The 21,207-nt window shown below is 34.8% G+C and overlaps 1 protein-coding gene across 4 annotated transcripts in view; it reads left to right on the forward strand.

Moving 5' to 3' along the window:
* LNPK (lunapark, ER junction formation factor) overlaps window positions 1-21,207 on the forward strand; it is a 92,306-nt gene that overhangs the window by 48,145 nt on the left and 22,954 nt on the right. For all 4 annotated transcript variants that reach the window (XM_066280842.1, XM_066280838.1, XM_066280841.1 and 1 more), the window contains one exon: window positions 8,517-8,729. In XM_066280842.1, the coding sequence (XP_066136939.1) occupies window positions 8,517-8,729 (213 nt within the window). The remainder of the gene's footprint in view (window positions 1-8,516; window positions 8,730-21,207) is intronic.

The raw sequence follows: 21,207 nt of genomic DNA on the forward strand, positions 1-21,207 counted from the left end.
TTTTTATTTCTTTTTCTTTTCTTTTTTTTTCTTAGTCCCTTGACCTGCCCCTACCCAGGCCCCAGTTCCCCCAACTTTGACAACTGTCAGCCTGCTCTCTGTCTGTGAGTCTGTCTCTGTTTTGCTTGTTAATTCATTTTGTTCATCAGATTCTACTTATGAGTGAAATCACAGGGTATTTGTCTTTCTCTGACTGGTGTATTTCATTTAGCAATGCTCTCTGGGTCCATCTGTGCTGTCACAAAGGATAAAATTTCCTTCTTTTTTTACTGCTGAGTAATATTCCATTGTGTAAATGTACCACAGCTTCTTTGTTCACTCATCTATTGATGAGCACTTGGGCTGCTTCCACATGTTGGCTATTGTAAATAATACTGCAGTGAGCATAGGGGTGCATATATTCTTTTAAATTAGTGTTTCAGGTTACTTCAGATAAATTTCTAGAAATAGAATTGCTGGGTCATGAGGCAGTTCCATTTTTAATTTTTTGAGGTAACTCCATACTGCTTTCCAAAGTGGTTACACCAGTCTGCATTTCCACCATCAGTGCATAAGGATTCCCTTGTCTCCACATCTTTGCCAATACTTGTTTTTTGTGGATGTATTGATAATAGCCATTCTGACAGGTGTGAGGCGATGTCTCATTGTGGTTTTAATTTGCATTTCTTTGGTAATTAGTGACATTGAACATCTTTTTATATGTCTATTGGCCATTGTGTCCTCTTTGGAGAAGTCTCTACTCAGGTCCTTTGACTATTTTTTAATTGGATTGGGGGTTTTTTTTGGTGTTGAGTTTATAAGTTCTTTATTAATTTTGAATATTAACCCCTTATCAGATGTATCAGTTAATATGTTTTTCCATTCAGTGGGTTGTCTTTTCATTTTGTTGGTGCTTACCATCGCTGTGCAAAAGCTTTTTATTTTGATTTAGTCCTATTTATTTTTTCTTTTGTTTTTCTTGCCCAAGGCAATATATCAGAAAAAGTATTGCCAAGAAAAATGTCTGACATTTTACTGCCCATGTTTTCTTCTAGGATTTTTATGGTTTCAGGTGTAACATTTAAGTCTTTAATCCATTTTGAGTTTCTTATGTACGGTATGAAAAGGTGGTCTAGTTTCCCTTTTTTGCACTTATCTGTCCAACTTTGCCAACACCATTTATTTAATAGAGTATTTTTACCCTATTGTATGTTTTTGCCTCCTAAGTAAAATAATAATTGACTATAAAGATGTAGATTTATTTCTGGGCTCTCTATTCTGTTCCGTTGATCTGTATGTCTGTTTTTATGCCAGTACCATTCTGTTTTGGTTACTGTGACCTTGTAATATAGTTTCATACCATGTGGCGTGATTCCTCTTTGTTCTTTCTCCAGATTGCTGTGGTTATTTGGGTTCTTTTGTGGTGTGTTTGCATAGAAGTTTTTGGAATATTTGTTCTAGTTCTATCAAATACGCCATTGGTATTTTGATAGGAAATGTGTTGAATCTGTAGATTGCTTTGGTTAGTATGGACATTTTATGATGTAAATTCTTCATATCCATGAACATGGTATATGCTCCCACTTATTTTTATCTTCTTCGGTTTCTTTCTTCAGTATCTTTTACTTTTCTGAGTACAGGTCTTTTACATCCTTGGTTAAGTTTATTCCTAGGTATTTTATTCTTTTTGAAGCAATTGTGAATGGGATTGTTTTCTTAGTTTCCCTTTCTGGTAGTTCATTATTGGTGTATAAAAATGCAACTGATTTTTGGATATTTATTTTGTATTCTTTACTGAATTCATTTATCAGTTTTAGTAGATTTTTGGTGGGATCTTCAGGGCTCTCTATATTGTAGTATTTTGTCATCTGCAAATAATGACAGTTTTGCTTCTTTCTTTCCAATTGGGATGCCTTTTATTCTTGTCTGATTGCTGTGGCTAGGACTTTCAGTGCTATGTTGAATGAGAGTGGTGAAAGTGGGCATCCCTGTCTTGTAATTTTTTTACCTGTTGAGTATGATGTTGGCTGCAGGGTTGACATACATGGCCTTTTTTACATTGAGGTATGGTACCTCTATTCCCACTTTGCTGAGAGTTTTTATCATAAATGGATGCTGTATTTTATCAGATGTTTTTTCTGCATCTATTGATGTGATCATATGGTTATTATTCTTCATTTTATTTATGTGGTGTATCACGTTTATTGATTTGTGGATAGTGTATCAGCCTTGAATCTCCAGAATAAATTCCATTTGATCATAGTATATGATCTTTTCAATGTATTACTGGATCCAGTTGGTAATAATTTGTTGACTATTTTAGTATCTGTGTTTATCAGGGATATTGGCCTGTTAATTTCTTTCTTTGTAGTGTCTATATCTGGTTTTGGAATTAGGATAATGCTGGCCTCATAAAATGAGTTTGGGGGTCTTTCCACTTTGAATTTTTAGGATGTTTGGTAAAATTCCCTAGTGATCCCATCCAGTCCAGGACTTTGTTTGGAGTTTTTTGATTAAGGCCTTAATTTTACTAGTTGTAATTTGTCTATTCAGATTCTACCCAGTTCAGTTTTAGAAGATTGTGTTTCTAAGAATTTATCCATTTCACCCAGATTGTCCAATTTATCGACATATGGTTATTTGTAATATTTTCTTACAACCCTCTTTATTTCTTTGGTATCAGTTGTTACTTCTCCTTTTTCATTTCTGATTTTAATTATTTGAGTCCTCTCTTTTTTTTAACTGATGAGTCTGGTTAAAAGTTTGTCAGTCTTGTTTATTTTTTCAAAGAACCAGCTCTTGCTTTCATTGATCTTTTGTATTGTTCTTTTAGACTCTTATTTCATTAATTCTGCTCTTACTTTTATTGTTTCCTTCCTTTTACTCACATTGAGCTGTATTTGTTGTTATTTTTCCGAATTCCCTTAGGGTGTTTATTTAAGGTTTTTCTTGTTTCCTTTTTTTTTTTTTTTTTTTTTTTTTTTTTTTTTACAGAGACAGAGTCAGAGAGAGGGATAGATAGGGACAGACAGGAATGGAGAGAGATGAGAAGCATCAATCATTAGTTTTTTGTTGTGACACCTTAGTTGTTCATTGATAGCTTTCTCATATGTGCCTTGACTGTGGAACTACAGCAGATGGAGTAACCCCTAGCTCAAGCCAGCGACCTTGGATCCAAGCTTGTGAGCTTTGCTCAAACCAGATGAGCCTGCGCTCAGGCTGGCGACCTCGGGGTCTTGAACCTGGGTCCTCTGCATCCCAGTCCGATGTTCTATTCACTGTGCCACCACCTGGTCAGGCAAGATTTTTTTTGTTTCTTGAGATAGGCCTGTGATGCCATGAATTTCCCTCTTAGGACTGCTTTTGCTATGTCTCGTAGATTTTGGGTTGTATTCTCCTTTTGAGTTTTTCCTTGATCTCATTGTTAACCCATTCATTGTTTAGTAACATGTTATTTAGCCTCCATGTCTTTGTGTGTTTTTAAGTGTTTTTTTGTGATTGATTTCTAGTTTCATACTCTTATCGCCAGAGAAGATGCTTGTTATGATTTCAGTCTTCTTAAATTTATTGAGAATTGTTTTGTGTCCTAACATGGTCTGTTGTAGAAAATGTTTAATGTGCACTTTAAAAGAATGTATATTCTGTTGCTTTGGGGTGAAATACTCTCAAGATAACAATTTAAATTCATGTGATGTAGTGTGTTATATAAGGCTACTGTTTTCTTGTTGATTTTCTGTCTGGAAGTTCTATTCATTGATGTCTGTGGGGTGTTAACATCCCCTACTATTACATTATTGCTGTCCTTCTCTCCCTTTATGTCTATCAAGATTTGCTTTACATATTTAAATTCTCCTATGTTGGGTACAGATATGGTTTTTTTTTAAATTTTTTTTTACTTTATTCATTTTAGAGAGGGAGAGAGAAAGACAGAGAGAGAGAGAGAGAGAGAGAGAGAGACAGGGGGGAGGAGCTGGAAGCATCAACTCCCATATGTGCCTTGACCAGGCAAGCCCAGGTTTCGAACCGGCGACCTCAGCATTTCCAGGTCGACGCTTTATCCACTGCACCACCACAGGTCAGGCGGGTACAGATATGTTTATAAGGATTATATCTTTTCTTAGACTGCTCTCTTTATAATTATGTAATATCCTTCTTTGTCCTTTACTGTAGCCTTTGTTTTAAAGTCTGTTTTGTCATATGTAAGTATTGCTACTCCAGCTTTTATTCCTTTCCATTTACATTAAATATATTTTTCCATTTCTTTACTTTTAGTCTGTGTATTTCATGCTGGGGTAGGTCTCTTATAGACAGCATGATCTCATTTAATCTTTACAAGAACCTTAAGAGGTAAGTATTCTCATTATGAGGAAGCTGAACTGAGACATGTTATCGACTTGGAAAGGTTGCATGCCCATCTAATAGATAGGGTGTAGCCAAAATTTAAATAGAAACAGTTTGATCTCAGAGTGTATGTATGCTCTAGAAACTATCCTGTTTTATCCTTATTTAAAATTTTTCTTCCGTTTATCATAATATAATAGTTTTTAATCTTATTTTGATTTTAAAAGTATAGGTATGTCCTCATATTCAATGAGCATGATTTGATTAGCCATTGATAAGGACATTAATACATCCTCCAGTCAAGAATTGACCTTTTATACTTTTTAGGATACTATACCAGATTGACATAGAACACTTGGTAAATCTTTTTGGGAGATGCTATTTTATATTTAAATGCTGGAAGTGTTGAATATAACCAACAAAATTACCTTGTTGAATACTAGAAACTTTTTGGAGTGGTAACAGTACAAGGCATTTGTGAGTGGAAAGTGATTAAAAGTTGAGAAATCTTAGATATTTTAACTTGAGACTAACAGAATATTTTATAACACTTTACCAAATATAGATTTACTGTATTGCTAGCTATTTTTAACTAGTGATATTGTAACTCTTTTTTTATTTTTTTTATTAAGTGAAAGACAGGGAGCAGAGAGACAGATTCCTGCATGCGCCCTAATTGGGACCCAACCGCAAGCCCTCTGTGGGGCGATACTCTGCCCATCAGAGCATTGCTGTATTGATTGGCAACTGAGCTATTTTAGCACCTGAGTGGAGGCCTTGGAGTCATCCTCAGCATCTGGGGCCAACTTGCTGGAACCATTTGAGCCATGGCTGCAGGAGAGAGAGATATGGGGGAGGTGAAGGGTGGAGAAGCAGATGGTTGCTTCTTCTGTGTGCCCTCACTGGTATTTGAACCCAGGACTTCCACATGCTGGGCCAGTGCTCTACCACTTAGCCAACTGGCCAAGCCATAAGTCTTTTAAAAAATGTAAGTTTATTGGGGTGACATTGGTTAATAAAATTATAGGTTTCAAATGACAATTTTATAATAATGAATCATCTGTACATTGTATGTTCATCACCCAAAGTGAAGTCTCCTTTTCTCACCATTTATCCCCATTTTACCCTACTTTCCCTCTGGTAATCACTTTGTTACCTGCTTTTCTATATCACTTTCCCCACTTTGTCCGCCTAAATTTAAATTTAGAAATTATTATGCCAGGTTTCTTTTACGGAATGCTAGACATGGTGTTTTTTTCTTACAAGTTATAAATCTCACCAATCAGTAACACATAAATGATGTTAAAAGTGTGCTTTGGTTAATTTTCACTGGGTATATGCACATTAAGAGGAAGCAGTCTCAAGTCGTTGTCCAATAAGTGAAAAGATAATAACTACATTTATTATAGTCTAATAAATGTTAAACTTTATCTGGAAGAAAATGTCCTCTTTTGAGTTATGTTTTTTATGAAAATCAGCTAAAAATGATTTATAATGCAGGCAGTCCCCACATTATGAATGAGGTACTTGGTTCTGTAGGTTTGAAAATGTTTAAGTATTTATATGCACAGAACGGTAAAAATACGTACTATGTTAAGATGAAAATCTGTCTGAGTTGTATTTAATATGTAAATGTACCTGTTCCAACTTCCATACAAATTCAACTGAAGAACAAGCCTACAGAACCTATCTTGTTCATTACCTGGGGATTACCTTACCTGTATTTGATACCTTGTTTTTTAAAATTAACAAGTGATAACCTTAATATGATTTCATTGATCTAAGTACCTTTTGTATCATTTAATGACTTTCCTAATTTGTCACTACTTTCAAGGTGTTCCTTGTGATTATTAAGTGACCAGCTAATTTGCAGGAGATGTTAGGATGTAATTAGTTTAGGTAAAATCTGAAATTTTCTATATAAATTGCATGGGAAATAGCCAAGTATAAAGGCAGTTCCATTTATATTGTATAATGATGGCATGCTTGAAATTTATTATTGCAGTTGCTAGGTTAGAGACTACATTAAGAATCAGAACATTAGTTAGTCCCAGTAATTACAGTTAACAGGTCATTTGAAAATACTTAATTGTGGCCTGGCCTGTTGGCTCAGTGGTAGAGCATTGGCCCAGCAGGTGGTTGTTCTAGGTTCGAATACTGGTCTGGGCACACAGGAGTGACCATCTGCTTCTCTACCACTTCCCCTTACTCTCTTTCTTTCTCTCTCTCTCTCTCTCTCTCTCTTTCTCTCTGTCTCTCTTCCCTTCCTGCAGCCATGGCTCAGTTGGTTTGAGTGCATCAGCCCCTGGCACTGAGGATGGCTCCATGGAGCCTACAACTCAGGTGCTAAAAATAGCTGGGTTGCGAGCATGGCCCCAGACGAGGGTTGCTGGGTGGGTCCCGGTCAGGGCGCATGCTGAAGTCTGTCTCTATCTCCTCTCCTCTCACTTGGAAAAGAAGAAAAAAACAATTGCCTGGCCTGTGGTGATGCAGTGGATAAAGCATCCATCTGGAATGCTGAGTTCACTGGTTGGAAGCCATGGACACATACAAGAAGCAACTACTACAAGTTGATACTTCCTATTCTTCCCCTCACCCCTTCTCTTTCTCTCCCTCCCCTCTCTCTCACTCTCTCTAAAAAAAAAAAAAAAAAAAAAAATAGATCACTTTCTTTGGTCTGGCCTGTGGTGGCACAGTGGATAGCATCGACCTGGAATGCTGAGGTTGCCAGTTCAAAACCCTGGGCTTGGTCAAGGCATATATGGGAGTTGATGCTTCCTGCTCCTCCCCTCTTTCTCTCTAAAAAAAAAAATAAGGTCTTAAAGAAAATACTTAATTGTCTGAAAATGCTGTCATCTGAAATAATATGTGTTTAATAAATGTGACCTATGAATTTACAGATATCTTATTTAATACTCATAAAAATTCAGTGAGTTAAGAATTGACTTTGTGAAGTTAACCCATCTAAGGTAATGTAGCAACAGCCAGGATTCTAACCAAACCTTTCTGACCACAGAACTCAGGCTCTTAACTAGTAGATTGGATTGTAGTTAACTAAAATCTGATGCTAGAGCTGTACTTCTTATTGCAATGAACTGTTTATGGAAATCTTTAACTGTCAAAGTTCAAATCTAAAGTAGTTTGCTTGTGGAAGTGTGCATTTTAGTAATGATGCCAATTAAAATTTAACTTCTTTAGTTTCAGCCTATTATTTCAAGATTTGCAATAATTTAATGTGATATGTAGAATTTAAAAGATACAATGTGCTTCTTTACTTGAGATGTTACCATCAACATTCAAGTAAGGTATTTGTGGGAATGGGGAATGATAGAATTGAGTTTTATGTTATTGAGTTAGTGGATTATAAAACTTTCTGTAAAGGGCCAGATAGTAAATAGTAAATGGCTTTGAGAGCCATATGGTCTCTGTTGCAACTACTCAACTCTTTTAAAGCAGCTGTAGACAGAATGTAAACAAAAGAGCACTGTTGTGTTTCAGTTATACTACAAAAACAGCAGTAACCTGGATGTGGCACTTTTGCCAACTCATTACAGAAAATCTTGTAATTTTTGCAACTAAATATAAAATTTATTTAGGATGATACATTATTTGTGCTAAATGAACAGTTTCCTTTACTGAATGTATTGGCAAAAATAAATTTACTAAAAAGACAGTAATAGTAAAAAGGTAAATGGGCATGGTACTTAATAGTAAAGACACTTTTTCAGAATTTCTATAACTATTTAATTACCTTATAAATTATTTGATAATTCCAGAATATACTTACTCGTTTCTTAGGGTTACCATTATTTTTATCTTGAGAAACATATCTGCAATTTTCACTAATTTTGATAAACTGTCTTTTCCTTCTTATAAATTAGGAGGATATTGTAAAAGACACGACACATAATTGGGTGATGATTTGAATTTATTTTGAGAAGTGGTATCAGTAGATAGACTGAGATTAACACTTGTGTAAATATATGCAGTTGACTTGTAAGTTCAGAAATGTAGTACTCTGTTATAGTCAGTTTTCACTGTTACATTTTATAGGTTTCTTATTACAAGCAATTTTGGCCCTGTAGGTACCTTTTGGTGGTATAAAACTTTATAAATGTTAAGTAATACTTGTGGTATTGGCTAATGTGTTATATTGGATATTAAATCTAATAAATACTTTTTATTCTTATCCTCAGAGATTCGTCATAGAACTACAGCTCAAAGAAACCTTTCTCCAACACCAGCAAGCTCTAGGCAGGGCCCTCCTCCACAAGTTCCAGGATCTCCTGGACCAGCAAAGGACACTTCAGCCCCTGGTGGACCCCCAGAAAGAACTGTTACTCCAGCCTCATCATCAGATGTATTACCAAGACGTCTTGGATCTCCTGCTACTTCAGTGCCTGGAATGGGTAAACAGAGCACTTAACGTTATTTACAGTTTATATTGTTTTCTCTGGTTACCAATAAAACGGGCCATTTTCAGACAGTATGGAAATGGCATTTCATTTGGAAATAGCAGAACAGTTATCTGATTAAGCAGGAGTTCCATATTCAATTAGCCATAACTCTTTACAGCTGGCACCTTGTGATACTGAAACCTATTTCTTGAGCTCATTTAACTGTTATGGCTTCTTTGTTTAAATGGCAATAAAACTTTGTAGTATTCTGTAGTCAACAGTATAGCATATCTTTTTATATTCAGCTTTAGAATGACTCCAGATTTATATAAAATGGGAGATAGAAGAGAACACTTTTGGAATATATTTATGTGTTTTGCTACATCTTTCACAGATATTTTTAAACATGACAATTACTTAACATATTTCAGGAAGACTATTCCTTCTCTGTGGTATACAATACTACTGTTGTTAATATGGACTGGTATTAAAGTTTTCTTTTTTTAAGCCAAAGAATCTTAATATTTTCTGACAGATACTTTAGTCGTATTAAATTAACATGTTACCTTTACTACTGTTTTATTCTTTTGGTTTCTCCTTTTTTAGTGTGGTAGATTACTAGGCTCAGATTCCATTTTCAGAGCATAATAGATTGTATTGCCCTGCAATTATCTTTTGGGGTATGATTGGAACTCAGAAGTTCACTGCTTTAGCAGATCACATTATTTTATGTAAATTTCCTTGTTAGGTTCTTGAATGTAAATTATCTTACTTTAGGATATTTAATTTTAATTTAGATTATTTTGGTATTTTTATGACTAATTACTAACAATTTATAATGATATTGAGGCTAATCAGTAGTTGGTATTGGGTATTCAGGGTATTTATGTAATAAAATCAATAAGCAATCTAAATGTTAATATCAGTAGATTTTTTTTCCTACTCTTCCCTTCAAAAAAAACAGCATAAGATTTAAGAAAACTATTAATTTACAAACATTATGAAATCTGCTGAAAATAAAATGTATACAAATCATAATTTTTTAAATAGTTGCTGAAAAAATACTTTTAAACTTGGCAATAATGATGTCCCTTAAGGTATTCATGTATTTTATGAAATTGAAAAAAATTAAATTGATTGAAAATTATTCATTTTTCAGTTGTTATCTGACTGATTTGAGATACCCATGATTTGTAATGTTCTTAGTTGTTTAATGAAATAACTTTGTTTTTCTTCTTTTTTTCCAAGTGAGAGGAGGGGAGATAGAGGGACAGACTCTTATATGCCACTCAACCGGGATCCACCCGGCAACCCCTATCTGGGGCTGATGCTCTGTCCATCTGGGGTTGTGCTCGCAGCTAATCTATTATTAGCACTGAGGCACAGGCTTCTTGGAGCCATCCTCAGCGCCCAGGATTGATGCTCTCGAAACAATCAAACTATGGCTGCAGGAGGAGAAAAGGGAGAGAGAGAAGGAAAAGGGTGGAGAAGCAGATAGTTGCTTCTCCTGAGTGCTTTGACTGGGAATTAAACCTGGGACATCCACCTGCCAAGCCAGTGCTCTACCACTGAGCCAGCCAGCCAGGGCCTGGAATAACTTTTCTTTGTGAGAATAAATGTATTATATACATTTGTGTATCTAGTGAAATAAGAACTTAGCAACTTACATAAAGTAATAAAACTGTATTCCACATGTAAGAATAGGGTTAGAAGAAATAATGGCCTAAATTTGTGATCATGTTAATACAACATATTTGACTAAAGTTTTTAATTATTTCCTGTGTAAAAGACTTTGTATTTAAGTTGTACATTGCCAAAAATATGAATGAGTTAAGTGATTTCTTATAGAGAAGATTAATAATTCATTTTTTCATTATGCCATATTTGTGGAAGAGAATCAATTTAATGTGTAGTACCACAGAGCTCCCATATGTTTGAAAATTAATAACCAGCAGGTACTTGATAATTTGCCAAGCTGTATAAAAATGACCAGTATTCCCACAATGATTGCTCTTGATGTTTGTATTAATTACTGTTATCCTTAACAGAATGAATATGAAGATGAGTTACTTTAAAAGTTCCTAAGTATATAAGGATTTTAATATATTTTTATGAAATCTGTTGTTTTATGTATTCAGATTCTTCTATGAACATTTTTATTTAAACATGTAGAAGTAAAATATTCTAGCAAAAGTTAAGCTAGCTTAAATGCTTTCAGAATCTAATTTGACATATGCTTATTCAAGTTGAAAATTTTATAAGTGATGACAGTGTCTGCATTGAAGTCTATTTTTGGTGATAATGATTGAATGTTGTTAGTATAAGTAAACAAATAACATACTTGATAAAAGCAGAAAAATGTACTTGATTTGTACTAAGAACTGTTTCTAGAACCTAAATTTCATTTACTAATAGTTATAATTTTGATGTTATTTCCCCTTTTTTAGTTATTAACAGCTTTTAGATTTGCTTATTTTCAAAGAAAATCTTTTTTGTTTTTTTAAAAGAATATTAGAATAATATTCTTATCCTAAAGCGTATCTTGGATGCTTTAAAGTTTTTGTCAAAGTCAATTAGAAAAAATTTGTATCCTTGTATTGCAAGGGTTGTTCCAGCAAGGCCTCATTTTGTTTTAAAGGCTTCTATGAGGTTTCCATGTAAATCTCCATTTTTGCCCATCTTATTCTTATGTTTTATCTTGCCTGTTTTACAAAGGCAAACATCACATTTAATTTATCCTCCCACTTTCTTCTCACTGACTCTTCTATGTTGTCTCTCAATTCAGAGTATTTCCTGCAAACAGTTCTCTTTCACTTTTGAGAGATTGTGGAATAACAATTCATAAAGTTTGGATGAGTAACTCTTTATTCTTGTTGTTACTGTTTTTTATATGATGTAAATCATTAACTAAATTCTAGATTATTATTCTAGTCCTCACTCTTCATTCCTCTCTTCTGATATTACCTAATTTATTACCTGAACACAGTATATTTTTTTCATTTTAGGTCTTTAGTTTCCATCAGCACTGTTTTATAGTGTTCAGTATATAGGTTTTGCACATTTTTTGTTAAATGTACATCTAATTATTTTACATTTTTGATCAAATTGTAAATGGTATTTAAAAAAAACAACTTCCCATTGTTCATTGTTTGTATATAGAAATACAATTGATTTTTGTCTATTGATCTTATAGTCTATAATTTTGTTAAGCTCATTTATTCTAAGAGCTTTTTCATAGATTCCCTAGTATTTTCTACTAGGACTATCAAATTGTCTGTGAATAGAGACAATTCTTCTTTCTTTCTAATCTTGATTCCTTTTTCTTGCCTTATTACACTAGCTAGAACCTTTAGTACAATATTGACTAGAAGTGGTGAGAGCAGACATCCTAGTGTTATTGCTGATCTTAGGAGGGAAGCATGGTGTTAGCTACAGTTTGCTGATTTTTTATGGATAAGATTTATCAGTTTTCAGAAATAGAAGTACCTTCCTATTACTAGGTAGCTGAAGGTTTTTATTAGTAATTGACTGAATTTTGTCAAATGCTTTTTTGCATCTTTTGAGATGCTTAAATGGAGTGTTAGGTTTTTTGTTTGTATTGTTTTGTTTTAACATGTTTATTTAGTATAAATATATTGATTGATTTTTAAATGTTAAACTACCTTGCTTTTCTGGAATAAATCTCACTTGGTTATAATGCTTTATTTTCTATATATATTGCTGAAATCAGTTTACTAAAATTTTGTTTAAAATATTTTTACATCAATTTTTCTTAAAAATATTGGCCTATTGTATTTTTTTTTTGTAATGTCTTTGCCTGGTTTTGATATCAGTGTAAAACTGACCTTATATGAGTATACCCTTATCTACCCTTATCTTTAATTTTAAGGACAAGTTTGTGTAGAATTGATTCATTTCTTTTTAAATATTTAGTAGAATTTACGATTTAAAATATCTTGGCATGTTTTATTTGTAGAAGAATATTTTTAATAAAAAATTTAATATTTTTTAAAGAAAAATGATGAATATCTCTCATGAACATAGATGCAAAAATTCTTTTTTTTTTTTTTTTACAGAGAGAGAGTCAGAGAGAGGGACAGACAGGAACAGAGAGAGATGAGAAGCATCAATCATCAGTTTTTCGTTGCGATACCTTGGTTGCTCATTGATTGCTTTCTCACATATGCCCTGACCATGGGGCTACAGCAGACCAAGTAGCCCCTTGCTCGAGCCAGCAACCTTGGGTCCAAGCTGGTGAGCTTTTGCTCAAACCAGATGAGCCCACACTCAAGCTGGCGACCTCGGGGTCTTGAACCTGGGTCCTCCGCATCCCAGTCCAATGCTCTATCCAGTGCACCACCTCCTGGTCAGGCTATGCAAAAATTCTTAACAAAATTTTGGCAAGTTGAAGTTACATTTTCTTCTTTTAAAGATTTTATTTATTGATTTTAGGAGGTAAGGTAGACAAGTAGTTGCTTCATTCTGTTCATTGGTTGTTGTATGTGCTGTGACCAGGCAAGCCTCAAAACAACAACCTCAGGATTCCAGGTAGGCACTCTCTCTTCTGCGCCACCACAAGCTAGGCTGAATAGTTATTTCTTGTTGAGTGAGCTGTGGTAACTTTGTAGTCTTTCAAAGAACCTGTCTCTGTCATCTAACTTATAAAATTATTTGGCATAAAATTATTCACAATATACCCTTATTATTTTTTACTGTTTTTACAGTCTGGATTTATGCCACTTCTTTCATTCTTGATATTAGTATTTTGTATCTTCCCTCTTTTTTTTTCTGATAAGTCTGGCTAGAGGTTTACCAATTTTATTGCTCTTCTCAAAGATCCAGCTTTTCTTTATGATTTTTATAATTTGTTTTATTTATTTCCTCCCTGATCTTTATTACTTTTTATTCTATTTACATTGGGTTTTGTTTGCTCCTCATTTTAGTTTCTTAAGCTGAAAACTGATTTATGTATTTCAAACCTATCATCTTTTGTTTAGCGTTACAGGATTTAGTGTTATAAAATTTCCTCTAAGTACTACTTTAGCTGCATATACTGTATTTTTTGCTCCATAAGATGCACCTGACCATAAGACACACCTAGGGTTTTAGGAGGAAAATTAAAAAAAAATATTATGAGCCAAAAGGTGTGTTAAAATATTTAATAAAATACTGTATTTTTCGCTCCGTAGTACGCATGGGCTTTTTCCTTTCCACCTTTAGGGGGGAAAAGTTCATCTTATGGAGTGAAAAATACGGTAATAATTTGATGTTTTAAAATTCTTTTATTTATTTAAAAATACTTTGTAATTTTCCTTTGAGGTCTGGATTATTTATATATATATTATTTCACCTACAAATATTTGCAGGTTTTTCTGATGTCTTTTTGTTGTTGATTTTTTAATTTAATTCTATTAAGACCAGAAAATATATTTTGTATTATTTGAATCTTCTTAAATGTATTGAGACTTGTCTTATGTCTTAGAATATCATAATATGTAGTTGTGTACCACATAATGATGTTTTGGTCAGATATGATGGTGGTCCCATAGATTATAATGGAGATGAATTTCCTGTAAGAAATGGAAGCATATGTGGTTCAGGAGGAATTTTTTTTTTCTTTGACAGGAACAATATCTGTTGGACTTGGCAATAGATTCCCTCTCACTCTCAGCACCTCAAATTTGACTGTACAGATTACATCCGTCAGTCAGCTACTGAACTGTTTCAGCACAGAGGAACTGTTTCCCCAGCACTCTATATTCATAGGGCAGGCACCACAGCCCTCCCAGGTCTAGCTTATGGTGTTCAGAGTACATTGCTGTAAATTTATTTTTTTTTTAAGTGAGAGTAAGGGAGATACAGAGACAGACTCCCACATGCACCCTGACCAGGATGCACCTGGCAACCACTGTCTGGGGCCGATTTCTGCCCATTTGGAGCTGCTGTCAACCTAACTATTTTTAGTGCCTGAGGTGGAGGCTCCATGGAACCATCCTCAATGCTTGGGGGCCGACGTGCTTGAATCAATTGAGCTATGGCTGCAGGAGGAGAACAGAGAGAGACAGCGAGAGGAGGGGGTGAGGGAAAAGCAGATGATTGCTTCTCCTGTGTGCCCTGACTGGATATCGAACTTGGGACTTTCACATGCTGGGTTGATGCTCTACCATTGAGCCAACTGGCCAGGGCTAACTGCTGTAAATATTTTGTTGAACAACTAAGATTCTGTACAAAACCACAAGTTCACAGGAGCTACCTTAAAAAGTATTAAATGCTGCTGTCACTTTAGTGAAAGCTTTCTGAGGTAGTGTGGAGCCAACCTGTCTCTGAACTTTAGAAATATTTTCAGGTCATAAGGATGTAAAGCGTAGATAAGTTTTATTTCTTCCATCAGTTCAATTCCATTGACCTTATCTGACAGTGCCCTGTGTGTCAGATAGGGTCAATGGAACCAAAAACAAATTTCCAAAGTAAAAATATTGAGCCCTCAATTCTGTATCCTTTCTATATTAAACATACTTTTTCCCTCTGTGAATACCATAAAGTTTCTTAATCTGACCACTGCTCCAATGTACAGTAGCAGAAACCACATTGCCATGACAATCCTTTATGTTTCTTTATCTCTTCATCTTGATTTCTTATTCCTGCTGGTCCTTTAGGCAACCTTTCACTCCCTCCTGACAGTCACTGTTATGCTGATCTCTGCCTTACCCAGCCAGTTCTTCCTCAATATTTCCAGTTGTTCAGCTCACATCCCTGTTCATACAGCAGCTTTGAGAGCTTTGGTGGTCTATTTCTGACCTGTTGGAAGGAAGCGAGGGGAGGGCTTATGGAACAGTGTTTATAAAGTCTAGCAGGCTTCCCCAAACTACGGCTCGCCGCCCCCTGAGGCCATTTATCCGGCCCCCCCACCACACTTCCAGAAGGGGCACCTCTTTCATTGGTGGTCAGTGAGAGGAGCACTGTATGTGGCGGCCCTTCAATGGTCTGAGGGACAGTGAACTGGCCCCCTGTGTAAAAAGTTTGGAGACCCCTGGGAATGTTTTAGGCCCTCCCATTCACCCACCACTCATTCACTGACTCACCCAGAGCAACTTCCAGTCCTGTAGACTCCATTCATGGTAAGTGCACTCTACAGGTGTACCATTTTTTTTTATCAGTTACAGTTTTTCCATAGTTTTTCTATGTTTAGATACACAAATACTTACCATTGTGTTACAATTGCCTGTAGTAATCAGTATAGTAGTATGCTGAGCAGGTTTGTATTCTAGGAGCAATAGGCCATATTATACCATATAGCTTAGGTGTGTAATAGGCTATATACTGTCTAGGTTTGTGTAAGTGCACTCTATAATATTTGCACAATGATGAAATTACCTAATGATGCAGTTTTCAGAATGTATTTCCATCATTAAGTATGACTGTATGCTGTTTCTGTTAGTTAGAGAGGCTATAAATGTCAATCAGGTCAAGTTGGTGGTAGGCAGTGTTCTATATTAACACTATATTATTACTGGTTTGTTGTCTGTTGATTCTGTAAACTATTGAGAGAAGGCTGTTGAAATCTCCAATTATAATTGTGTATTTCTTTTTGTTTAGCTTTTGCTTTATGTAAGTTAAAGCTCTGTTTTGTTGCACACATATATTTAGGATTGCTATGCCCTTTTGATGAATTGACTCCTTTGTCACAAAATTACTTTTTTATCCCTGAGAACATCAGCCCAGCATATGGACATCCCAGGCTTGATTCCCAGTTAGGGCACACAGGAGAAGTGACTACCTGCTTCGCTTCCCCCCACTACTCCCCCTTTTATCCCTCTTTCCCTCCTGCAGCTAGTGTCTAGATTGGTTCGAGCATGGCCCCGGGCACTGAGGATGGCTTGGTTGATCTGAGCACATTAGCCTCAGGTGCTAAAAATAGCTTGGTACTTTAGCATCAGCCCAAGATGGTGTTGCTGGGTGTATCCTGGTCAGGGCAGAGGTGGGAGTCTGCCTCACTTTCTCCCATTCTCTCACTAAAAAAAAACCCACCAAAAAAACTTTGATATTAATACATGCACTACAGGTTTCTTTTTGATTAGTGTATTTTATATGGATATTTTTTCTATCATTTACTGTTAACTTATTTGATGTTTATATTTCTTTTTATTTTTTATTTTTGTAAGCAACTTATGATACATCTTGCCTTTGTATTTATTCTGGCAATCTTTTTCTCATAATATGGGTGTTCAGGACACATGCATTTAATGTAATGATTGGTATTTATAGGTTTGAGTTTAAATGTTCTATGTGCTATTTTTTTTCCATTTGTCTTACTTGTTCTGTTATCTTTCTTTTCTTGTTCTACCTTCTTTTGGATTGAAGTTTTTTTTATGATTCTATTTTATAGTTTTGTTGCCTTATTAGCTATATTGCTTTTATTGTGTGATTTTAATGAGGAATGTGCAGTTTACAGTATATATCTTTGGTTTATCTCAATTTACCTGCAAGTGATAGGGAGGGTACCAGTCCACATAAAGTTTAAGAATCTAACAACAGTATATATACTTTCATTGATCTCTTCCTGGCCTTTGTGCTGTTGTAGTCATACATTTTGCTTCTACATATGTTGTAAACCCCATAAAAAATTATTTTTTGCCTTTATGCCGTCAATTATCTTTTAAAAGATTTAAATAATAAAAGTTTTGTATATTTACCCACATGGTAACCATTTCTGCTACTCCTCTTTCCTTTGTGTTGATCCAGCTTTTCATCTGGTATCATTTTCCTTCTGCTTGAAGGACTTATTTTAACATATCTTGTAGTGAAATTCTTCCAGTGATGAATTGTTTCAGTTTTTATGTCTGAAAAGTCTTCATTTTTGCCTTCCTTTTAAAATATTTTTTTCACTAATATGGAATTTTAATTTGATAGTTTTCCCCCCAGAACTTCAGTGTTTTATTGTCTTTTGGCTTGCTTATATTTTCTTTTTTTTTTTCATTTTTAAAAATTTTTTAGTAATTTTAATTTATTGTGTTTATATAGATTCAAGTGTCCCACCGAATATATCTCTCTCCCCTACCTCCGTGTTCCCTTCAGCATCCCGTGTGCTGCCCTCCCCCTAACGCCTTCCCCCTTTCCCTCCAGCATTTGCTTTTGTGCTCTCTATAACCGTGTTATGTGTATACAATTTCACTAATCTCTTTTCCTTTTCTGATCCCATCCTCTCATCCCCTTTCACTCTGACCATTTTCTCTCTGATCCGTTTGATCCCGCCTCTGTCTCTCTTCCAGTTCTTAGTTCACATTGTTCATTAGATTCCTCAAATGAGTGAGGTCATATGATATTTTTCTTTCTCTGCCAGCTTATTTCACTTAACATAATAGTTTCCGTGTCCATCCATGTTGTTGCAAAAGGTAAGATTTCCTTCTTCTTCATGGCCCCATAGTATTCCATTGTATATATGTACCACTCGTCCACTGACAGATACTTGAGTTGTTTCCTGATCTTGGCTATTGTAAACAATGCTGCAGTAAACATTGGGGTGCATTTCTTCTTTTGAACCAGTGATTTGTTATTCTTAGGATATATTCCTAAAAGTGGGGTGGCTGGGTCAAAAGGCAGTTCGATTTTTAATTTTTTGAGGAATCTCCATACTATTTTCCACAGTGGCTGCACCAGTCTGCATTCCCACCAGCAGTGCAGGAGGGTTTCCTTTTCTCCACGCCCTCGTCAGCACTTGTTATGTGTTGTTTTGTTAATGAGCGCCGTTTTGACTGGTGTGAGGTGGTATCTCATTGTGGTTTTAATTTGCATTTCTCTAATGATTAATGATGTTGAACATTTTTTCATCTGCCAATTGGCCATCTGTATGTCCTCTTTGGAGAAGTGTCTATTCTTCTTTTGCCCATTTTTTGATTGGATTGTTTATTTTCCTGATGTTGAGTTTTACAAGTTCTTTATAAATTTTGGTTATTAACCCCTTATCAGATGTATTGTCGAATATGTTCTCCCATTGTGTGGTTTGTCTTTTTATTCTGTTCATATCATCTTTAGCTGTGCAAAAACTTTTTGGTTTGATATAGTCCCATTTGTTCATCCTGTCCTTTATTTCCCTTGCCCGTGGAGATAAATCAGCAAATATATTGCTGCGAGAGATGTTGGAGAACTTACTGCCTATGTTTTCTTCCAATATGATTATGGTTTCATGCCTTACATTTAAGTCTTTTATCCATTTTGAGTTTATTTTTGTGAATGGTGTAAGTTGGTGGTCTAGTTTTATTTTTTTGCAGGTAGCTGTCCAATTTTCCCAACACCATTAGTTGAGGAGACTGTTTTTACTCCATTGTATGTTCTTAACTCCTTTGTCAAGTATCAATTATCCATAAAGGTGTGGATTTATTTCTGGGTTCTCTGTTCTGTTCCATTGATCTATATGCCTGTTCTTATGCCAGTATGAAGCTGTTTTCAGTACGATGGCCTTGTAATAAAACTTGATATCAGGAAGTGTGATACCACCCACTTTATTCTTCTTTGTCAAGATTGGTGAGGCTATTCATGTTCTTTTTTGGTTCCAAATAAATTTTTGGAATATTTGTTCTATATCTTTGAAGTATGATAATTGGTATTTTAATAAGAATTGCATTGAATTTATAAATTGCTTTGGGTAATACAGACATTTTAATGATATTTATTCTTCCTATCCATGAACACGGTATACGCTTCCAGTTGTTTATTCCTTCCTTGCTTTCTTTTATTAATGTTTTATAATTTTCCGAGTACAAGTCTTTAACCTCCTTAGTTAAATATACTCCTAGGTACTTTTTTTGTTGTTGCAATAGTGAAGGGAATTGTTTTCTTAATTTCTCTTTCAGATAGTTCATTATTGATATATAAAAATGCCTCTGATATCTGAATATTAATTTTATATTCTGCCACCTTGCTGAATTCATTTATCAGGTCCAGTAGTTTTTTGATTAAGACTTTAGGGTTTTCTATGTACAGTATCATATCATCAGCAAATAATGATAGTTTTACTTCTTCTTTTCCAATTTGAATGCCTTTTATTTCTTCTTGTCTGATTGTTGTGGCTAGGACTTGCAGAACTATGTTGAAGAAGAGTGGTAAAGGGGTACCCCTGCCTTGTTCCGGATCTTAAAGGGGTTGCTTCAGATTTTTTCCCATTGAGTATGATGTTGGCTGTGGGTTTGTCACAGATGGCCTTTATTATGTTGTATTACCACTTTGCTGAGAGTTTTGATCATAAATGGGTGCTGAATTTTATCAAATGCTTTTTCTGCATCTAATGATATTATCATGTGATTTTTCTCTTTTCTTTTGTTTATATGATGAATCACATTGATTGATTTGCAAATATTGTACCAGCCTTGCCTTCCCAGAATAAAGCCCATTTGATGATGATGAATGATTTTTTTCATGTATTGCTGGATTCAGTTTGCAAATATTTGGTTGAGAATTTTAGCATCTAAATTTATCAGGGATACTGGCCTATAGTTTTCTTTCTTTGTATTGTCTTTGCCTGGTTTTGAAATGAGGATTATGCTCGCCTCATAAAACGAGGTTGGAAGTCTTCCCTCTTCTTGAATTTTTTGAAATAGCTTGAGAAGAATACGAGTTAGTTCTTCTTTGAATATTTGGTAGAATATGCCTGGGAAGTCATCTGGCCCAGGGCTTTTGTTTGTTGGGAGTTTTTTGATAACTGTTTCAATTTTGTTTGTTGTAATCAGTCTGATTAGGTTTTCTGATTCTTCCAGATTGAGTTTTGAAAGATTATATGTTTCAAGGAATTTGTCCATTTCACCTAGGTTGTCTAATTTTTTGGCAGACAGTTCTTCATAGTTTCTTACAATCCTTTCTGTTTCTGTGGTGTCAGTTGTTACTTCTCCACTCTCATTTCTAATTTTACTTATTTGAGTCCTCTCTCTTTTTTTCTTGATGTGTCTGGTTAAAGTTTCATCAATCTTGTTTACCTTTTCAAAGGACCAGCTCCGGTTTTATTGATCTTCTGTATTTTTTTTTTTTAGCCTCTATATTATTTATTTCCTCTCTGATCTTTATTATTTCCTTCCTTCTACTACATTTGGGCTTTACTTGCTGTTGTTTTTCTAGTTCTTTTAGATGCAGGGTTAAGTTGTTTATTTGAGCTTTTTCTTGCTTCTTAAGGTATGCTTGTAAGACTATGAATTTATCTCTCAGGGCTGCTCTTGCTGTGTCTCATAATTTTTGAGTTCTTTGTTCATTTTTATTTGTTTAAAGGAAATTTTTTATTTCTTCCTTGATCTTACTGTTAACCTATTCATTATTTAATAACATGCTATTTAGTTTCCAAGGATTTGAATTTTTTCAGTTTTTCTATTATAGTTGATTTCTGTTTTCATGCCGATGTGATCAGAGAAGTTGCTTGATATTTCAGTCTTCTTAAATTTATTGAGATTTGTGTTGTATCCTAACATGTGGTGTATACTAGAGAATGTACCATGAGTACTTGAAAAGA

This window comes from Saccopteryx bilineata, chromosome 5, assembly GCF_036850765.1.
Source record: "Saccopteryx bilineata isolate mSacBil1 chromosome 5, mSacBil1_pri_phased_curated, whole genome shotgun sequence".
NCBI classification, from domain to species: Eukaryota; Metazoa; Chordata; class Mammalia; order Chiroptera; family Emballonuridae; genus Saccopteryx; species Saccopteryx bilineata.